Source organism: Sander vitreus, unplaced genomic scaffold (assembly GCF_031162955.1).
Source record: "Sander vitreus isolate 19-12246 unplaced genomic scaffold, sanVit1 ctg273_0, whole genome shotgun sequence".
NCBI lineage: Eukaryota > Metazoa > Chordata > Actinopteri > Perciformes > Percidae > Sander > Sander vitreus.
In genome coordinates this window covers 1-8,414 of record NW_027595436.1, presented here as the reverse complement: position 1 = coordinate 8,414, position 8,414 = coordinate 1, and the positions used below count along the sequence as shown (strand labels likewise).

The window sequence follows — 8,414 nt, the reverse complement described above, 5'->3', positions numbered from 1 at the left end:
GCTCCACATGTTTCTCCCACGTTGTACTGTAGATGACAATATCATCAAGGTATACACAAGCAAACTCAGACAATCCATAGAGTACCTGGTCCATTAATCTTTGAAACGTTGCCGGAGCCCCATGCAACCCAAATGGTAACACCGTAAACTGAAAAAGCCCCCAGGGAGTTCGGAAGGCAGTCAGTTCCTGAAACTGCTGGGTTAGGGGGACTTGCCAGTAACCCTTACAGAGGTCAATGGATGTATGAAATGTGTTATATAAATAAAGATTGATTTATAACTAAGGTCTAGGTGTGAATCCGTCTTATTGTGTTCAGAGGTTACATGTTGTCTTCGTGTCTGTTTGGGTTTCCTCTCACAGTTCAATCACATGCAGGTTCATCAGAGACATCTGTCCAGCTGTGCACAACCTTATTGTTCATTTTGATGTTTTAAAGGCCATTTAATCTTTTACTTAATATGTTCTGACGTATGAAATACAAAGACACAACACACAAAAAAAGCTATTTCCTGCAAACTGCTTGTCAGAAAACCAGTGACATGTGACGAGGAAGGAGGAGGGCTTTACTTGGTGTGACTGGTTAGACATTATGTGCTGATCTCAGATGACCAACATTTCAAATGGAGGAGCCATCTCTGCAGCTGCTGCTGGGTAAGTTCAACTTAATGTGTCAGGGTTTGTCTCAAAGATCAGTTTTAAAACATGTCTGCTGTTTACAGAGCAGTGAGTTGAAGATGATTCATGCAAAGACTGAATTCAGCATCGAGATTGATTACGACAAGAGAGTATAAACTTTGATTGTTTTTTCCCGATATTTATCTAATATTAACGCATAGTTGTTTTTCGGTGCATTCAAACCAGAGCTCTGTTTTGATGTCGTGTTGCATATTAAACTAACCTGAGGTCCATTTCTCTTCAGTTCTGATCTCACTGCTGAGCTGCACAACAAACCAAGGTCAGTACACTTTTGTGACGGCTGAAAAGTTATTAACTCACTGATGATTAGAAAGGTTAGAGTTTCAGACACTGTTTGAGGAGGGGAACTACGGTGGGGTATTAGAGCCAGGCAAAAGGAAAGAAAATGAGGAGACAATGTCGAAGTGTTGAAAATGAAGTTAAAATACATTTTTGACAATAAGGTCAAACTTTGCCGAGCGTAAGAAAAAAAAAAACAGGAGGAGGAAGATTTATTGAAATATTATTTTAAGGGATAAAATCAAAATGACAAGAATAAACTTCTCAGACGCCTCGTCAACGTAAGCTCCACACCTACAGGATCAATCAACTTGATCAACTGTCTTATTGTGTCTTGTGATACAACACATTCTTTCTGTATTACATGCAGGTGTAAACATCGATGGCCTTGCATCTGTCAATTAACAGCTATTTCCTTTTGCACAAATGCGACTACCTCCTACAAGTTTGTGTGGTTTCCCCTTCTAATTTAATTAGGTGCGGCAGTACAAGGTGGAGCGTAGTGGAGACTTCATCCTCCGTGGACCGGTTAGTTCTATAAGCAAGCTGTAGTGGGTCCAGGTTAGCAGGGAGATAGTTTTTCATATGCTGCAAGACCAGCCGCTCAAAACACATCATTAGTATGGGTGTTAGAGCCACAGGGCAGAAATCACTGAGACAGGCTGGGTTGGACTTCTTCGGGACAGATGGCGGCACTTTTGAGGTAGTTGGGCACTACTGCCTGTCTGAGCGAGATGTTTCAATTGTCTGCAAAATAATCTTTCATTTGCTCTGCATAGTCCTTAAAAGAATTCCCAGTTCATATGCTGCATTGTCCCCAAATGTAAAAGCATCATTCTGGGCTCTAAGCAGTGAACAAACGTCCTTAGTTAGCCAAGGTTTCTGATTGGCACACCTCTTGATGGTTTTAACCACAGTCACATCATCAATGCATTTATTCATGTAGCCAATGACAGACTCTGTATATTCCTGTAGGTCATATGTTGCTGCCTCTCTGAATTTTAGCAAAAGTATTAATAAAGAGATTAAATATGATAGTAAGACATGTAGCCAGATATTCTGCTGTGTGTTTAACACTAACTTTAAGAGTTCAATATGAAGACACACACAAAGAGTTTTTCAGCTCACTGCCTGAATCACAGAGGAGAGGACAATGAGAAAGTATGAATATAAGGAATGTGGACTAAATAAGTCTAATAATAATGCAAATCAACATATATAACTGCATGTTTCTTTCTTCCCTCCTCCCTCCAGCCTCTCTGACTGTGAGTCCCAGCAGCTCTCAGATGTTTAGAGGACAGCCTGTCTCTCTGAGCTGTGAGGAGGACGACAGCTCTGCTGGATGGACTCTGAGGAGGAACACAACCAGAGACACCAGGACTCAGTGTGGAGATGGCTGGGGAAGACCTGCTGGTTCTTCCTGTAACATCAGCTACATGACCCCATGGAACAGTGGAGTTTACTGGTGTGAGTCCAGAGAGGGAGCAACCAGTAACAGCATCAACATCACTGTCACTGGTAAGATCAGACTGTGGAGTCAGTATTGATGAAGCTGTGTGTGGATGGATGACATGCTGTAGTTTGTCTCTGTGTTCAGATGGACCAGTGATCCTGCAGAGTCCTGTCCTCCCTGTGACGGAGGGAGAAGACCTCACTCTGCACTGTAAAACAAAGACGTCCTCCAACCTCACAGCTGATTTCTATAAAGATGGCTCCTTCATCAGGACTGAGCCTGCAGGTCACATGACCATCCACCATGTTTCCAGGTCTGATGAAGGCCTCTACAAGTGTCTACATCAGCAGTGTTGGAGAGTCTCCATCCAGCTGGGTCTCTGTCACAGGTGAGGAGGTTAAAGGTCATCATTCATCTTTCACACCTACAGTTCTGTAGACATGCACCAAAACTGGTCTTTGAGATGATGATGATGATGATGATGATGATGTGGTCATTGCAGGTTATAGATCTGAAAGTTATCGTCACTTGAATCATTTATACGTCTGTAAATTGTGCGCAAGGTGGAAATTACAGGCTAGTTAATGCATTGGTTTCTGGGTCACTTCCTGTGTGTGTCTGATTACGTTCTCACATGAAGTAACCAAAATCTTGAGCACTTCGAGACCTCCGTATTCAAGCGGACCAGAGTTGTGTTATTTGGTCTGCACCAGAGTTTGAATAAGCTCTCACACCCCCCCAAACCAATGAAATGTTCTGACCAAACGCTCCAGGGTTGGGTTAACACGGTGTGGAAGCAGCCTTAAACGTGTTATCTACTTACTTTTATTTCTATGCTTTTAATTAAATCATTTTGTGTTCATTTTAGAGAAACCCACGACTACAAGTCCTCCTCCAACCTCCGCCTTCACCACTCCTTCCTGTTTCTTACTCTCAAACACATCCAAACACCCTCTGTTTTATCATGGTTTAACTTAGCGCCAGAAGCTAGTTCACACAAGTCCAGGTGATTAGTTAACACATCCATCTCCATCTGTGTTTTTATAACAACTGTGACATCGTCTGCGTACGCCATGGCAGTAACTTTGGGCGCGAGCCCAACGTGTGTACCAGATATGAGACTCTCTGAGTTAATGGTTTTAATTAGGGGGCTGATGGCCAGGATGTATAGAGCAGCACTCAGAGGGCAGCCCTGTTTCACCCCTCGCTCCACATTAAAGGGCTCTGTTAGAACACCGTTTACATTCACACACACACTAGATTTTACATACAGACATCTGGTCAAATGAATAAAGGTTTCTGGAAGGCCATAAGACTCCATTATAGAAAGTCTCTGCAAAAATAATCGAAGGCTTTTTTTTTGGTCCAGCCCGATTATATAGAAGTCTTCTTTTAATCAGATTTATTCATCATTTATCTCAGTGTGCAGAGATTGTCCCACATTAAATAACCTTTTATGGCACACGTTTATTCTTTTTCTATAATTTTATCTGATATATCATTTAATCTATTCACAATTACTTTGGCTAATATTTTATAATCAGTGTTCATTATAGTCAGATGTCTATAGTTATCAATGTCATTTTCATCACCTTTCTTATAAAGTAGACACATTGCACCCTGATTAAAGGATTCCCCCATAGAGCCACTGTTCAGACATTCGTTATACATATCTGTAAGGACCTTTAATACTTATATTATATTTCTTCCTCTAACTAGACCAAGGGAATTCGCTCAGTTACAAACATCATGCACAACAGGGAAGTTAGAAGTCTAAAGCTTCACAGAAAAAAGGAGGAACAGTGAAATAGCTGAACGTGTTATCTACTTACTTTTATTTCTATGCTTTTAATTAAATATTTTTTGTTCATTTTAGAGAAAACCACGACTACAAGTCCTCCTACAACCTCCACCACCTCTGGCTCCACCACTACTCCTCCCCCCTTCTCTCTTCCCCTTGTGTTGGGGTCTGCTGTTTCAGTCGGTGTCCTGGTTCTCCTGGTTCTCCTGGTTCTCCTGGTGAGACGACGCATCCGTAGGAAACCTAGAGGTTAGTCTAGTTAGACTCATATTGCGCTGCAGTTCCAAATCAACATTTCCTGTTAATATTTTCAGTTTCAGAATTGTGTTGTGAAAAGTGTTCAAACACCTGTTTCTTCAAGTCAAACGTCTCTTAGGATTCTTATGAATCACTATTCTGTTGTTGACAAACCATCCTCACCACCAGGGCCCTTTAGCATGCTCCGGACCTTTTGGTCCAATCACATAATCTTCCTCATGTTTCCATCTTTAATGGATAAACTGATTGAAATTGATGTTAACTTTGGTTCATTTCAGCTGAAGTAGAAGCTGGAGATGATGACGTCACATACAGTGATGTCACCATATCACGTGACCTGCAGCAGCCAATCAGACGGAGCAGAGGTAAAGATGGTTTTTATTGATTTTCAGAAGAATCTGAGGGATGGTGTGTGTGATCTTGGTTTAATGTCCTGAGAGGACGTTTTGGGAAAATAGCATTTTATAAAATAGGGATATTTTAAAAACTAATTAAATGTTTTAAGTCCACAACAGTGTCAGTGTAAGATCTATTAGTCTATTAGTAGATGATAGGGTGTGGTGCTTGTCATGAGAGTGTGGGTGTTGTGTACCCTGTGGTTAAACAGCTCCAACAGCTCTGTGGTCGTCCAGGTTCCTCTTTCTCATAGCAACCCTTCAGCTGAGTGTGGTCTGCACACGCTTCACTGCAGGACTGTTAATAAAACAAAGATCATATCAATGAAGATTTACATACCTTTGTACGTTATGATCACTTACAGTACACCAATGAGGGTCTGTGAGTGTCTAAGGTCTCGTTCTGACCTTTAACATCTGGTCTGAGTGATCTGATCACTAGTACACAGCTCCAGGTGTGTGTGTGTTCCCACCTGGCAGCAGAATCTTTCTCCAAATGTGTCCTGATCGACCTCACTTCCCCGCTCTAATTGCAAATAAACATGCACATCATTTCCATTTAAGCACACATAGACATCAAAAAGGGCTTGAGCAGCTTCCTGTTATCTTCCTACAGAGAAAGGGCCTTTCTCCAGGACGCTTTATTTAAAAAAATAAATGAATATAGACATTTATATTTATATTAGCTTTCCTGCCAAACAAATACATTTATTGAATAGAAAATTGAAACATCAGGTCGGGAGATTTCAGAGTTCCAATGCCGGCTGGCCTCTCCCTCTCTCTCTCTCTCTCTCTCTCTCTCTCTGTCTCTCTCTCTCTCTCTCTCTCTCTGTCTCTCTCTCTCTGTCTCTCTCTCTCTGTCTCTCTGTCTCTGTCTCTGTCTGTCTCTGTCTGTCTCTGTCTCTCTCCCTCACTCTCTCTCTCTCTAATAATAATCATTTTGATCGATACATTAATGTCTTCAGGTAATTCAGTATTCTGGCTGTGTGAAGCTGAAGGTTATCTTACTTGTGAAACAAAAAGTATTTAAAAATCCCAACACAATGCCAAATAAAGAAAGGGGGATTTAGAAGGAAGGAGGAGGAGCTCCAGCTCCACTCTATTCCTCTGGGTGATGTCAAGCGACTTCAACGTGCATGCAAAGCATTGTGGGAAGGCGGCGCTGCATTTGAAAAAAATGATCAGAAATTAGAATTAATTGCCATGTGCAAAATAAACAAGTTATTGGTGAAACGATGTCCCTCTCCTTGGTGCAGTCAGTTCTTCTAAATATATAATGTACGCGAAACTAGTAGCATAGAAAACATGCCTCTCGCTCTTGTGATGGACCTAGTGAATACTAAAGCCCTCTGTGTGAGTATTATGTGTATTATTATGTGTATTATTATGTGTTGAGTATTAAACAGTAACAGGAGTGTAGAGGGAATGAAAAGAAATGGTAAGGAGGTTTGAGTTGTGATAATATATTTACCATTTTGTTTAAAAAAGGGTTAGTGTCAGATAAATATATAATCATTTATTAATCATTTGCCCTTAATTTCCCTGAAGCCCCCGCCCCCCAAAATGTCTGTGTACAGCCCTGTTACTGTTTGCGTACAGGCTGGTTGTGTGTGAGCATGTGTTGATTAATGTCAGTTGTCAGTGTCGTGTTATGTTACTGCTGAAGAAGACCTGACATTTCCTGATTTTGCCATTTCATAATAAAAGCATTTAAATAAGAAAATAATGGGGAGGCTTTTATTGTGAAGAATTTATAGGAAATGAAGCCATTTCACAGCGGCTGAGTTGAGTTTGCCAGTTTTCTCCGTAGCAAAAACAACGCTGTGTAACTCTGCCGATGCAAGACTAAGAAATAACTAAAGGAGATGACGTAGGAGCAGGAATATCTGGAGTAATATCCTTCATATTGGTGAAATTGGACATTTTACTAAAACTAACATTAACAAACACAGACACATCAATAACATTATGATATTAACATCCTAAACACATGATTTAGTGGTTTCTGGCATGAGAAGTACTTTGCGTAGTTCTGCTCACAGTTGAGTAGGCGGCCCTAATGTGGCCCAGGACACATTCCTGTCCTCACTGGACACGCGGCCTAAACCACCTCCAAATGTGGTTTTTAAAACATGATATATGTATATATATAGACTATGCACGCCGAGTGTTTTCAGCTGTACTTAGATCTGTCCTCTAAAGTACCCCATGCCAATCTCTAGGTATGGTGAAGGGTATGTGATGATGGGGGGGGGTATGGTGAAGGGTATGTGATGATGTGGGGGTATGGTGAAGGGTATGTGATGATGTGGGGGGGTATGGTGAAGGGTATGTGATGATGTGGGGGGTATGGTGAAGGGTATGTGATGATGTGGGGGGTATGGTGAAGGGTATGTGATGATGTGGGGGGTATGGTGAAGGGGTATGTGATGATGTGGGGGGTATGGTGAAGGGTATGTGATGATGTGGGGGGTATGGTGAAGGGTATGTGATGATGTGGGGGGTATGGTGAAGGGTATGTGATGATGGGGGGGGGGTATGGTGAAGGGTATGTGATGATGTGGGGACCAAGGGAACTTTATCAGGATGCATAGTATCCTGGATCCATGAAATAACTGGCCTTTCAAAAATAAAAGTCTGCCTGCCTCTATGGGAATCTAACATAGGGGTGTACTGACTTTAGTTGCCAGCGGTTTAGACATTAATGGCTGTGTGTTGAGTTATTTTGAGGGGACAGCAAATTTACACTGTTATACAAGCTGTACACTTAATACTTTACATTGTAGCAAAGTGTAATTTCTACAGTGTTGTCCCATTAAAAGATATAATGAAATATTTACTAAAATGTGAGGGGTGTACTCACTTTTGTGAGATACTGTATATCCTGAAATTTGCTGCTAAAATGTATCAACTATTAAGTCCTTTTCCAATACTATGGACAATAGTATTATTGATAGTAGTAAAAGTTAAATAATCAATGTCATTTCTTTTCCAGAGAGCGATCCTGCTGCAATCTACTCTGGAGTGAGAACAGAAGACGTCTCTTACGGACAAATAGTGATCAAAGACAAGAAATCAAACAGGAAGAAAGGTACAGCTGGTCTTCTATGTCTCCATCACTAGAAACATCCGTTAGAGGAGAACACAGAACAGTTCAGCTGCTCACTTTCTATCAAACTAACATAAGGAAATAATGACTTTATTAGGGACTATTTTCATCTGGTGCTCTAGTGAGTATTTGTGAATGAACTACAGTGTGTGTTCATGGTGATGAAGAAACATGTCATTTAGTGCAACAGTGACTATCTTTACATGCACAATATTCTGGTTTTTGCCCTTATTCTGATAAAGACATTATTCCTCTAAGCTGTTTACATGGCTAATATATGAATATTCCAATAACATTTCTGTGTACATGCAGCAAAATAGGATCTCCCAACAAGGAACAATCAGGGCTCACAACAAAGACAAAAACCAGCGTTTTTGAGCGTGGCGTTTCAGTTGCGTGTCAGCTGCGTGATTTTTCTATGT

At 41.0% G+C, this 8,414-nt stretch overlaps 1 protein-coding gene across 1 annotated transcript; it reads left to right on the top strand.

Annotated features, from left to right (window-relative positions):
- Positions 1-579: 579 nt before the first annotated feature.
- Positions 580-7,974, top strand: LOC144513545 (Fc receptor-like B; the record flags this gene model as incomplete). The annotated part of the gene is given in 8 exon segments (XM_078244647.1): positions 580-652; positions 921-956; positions 2,231-2,494; positions 2,574-2,767; positions 2,769-2,817; positions 4,306-4,479; positions 4,767-4,853; positions 7,879-7,974. Coding segments are annotated over 8 exon segments (931 nt in total), but the record flags the coding sequence as incomplete, so codon positions are not given.
- Positions 7,975-8,414: the final 440 nt, after the last annotated feature.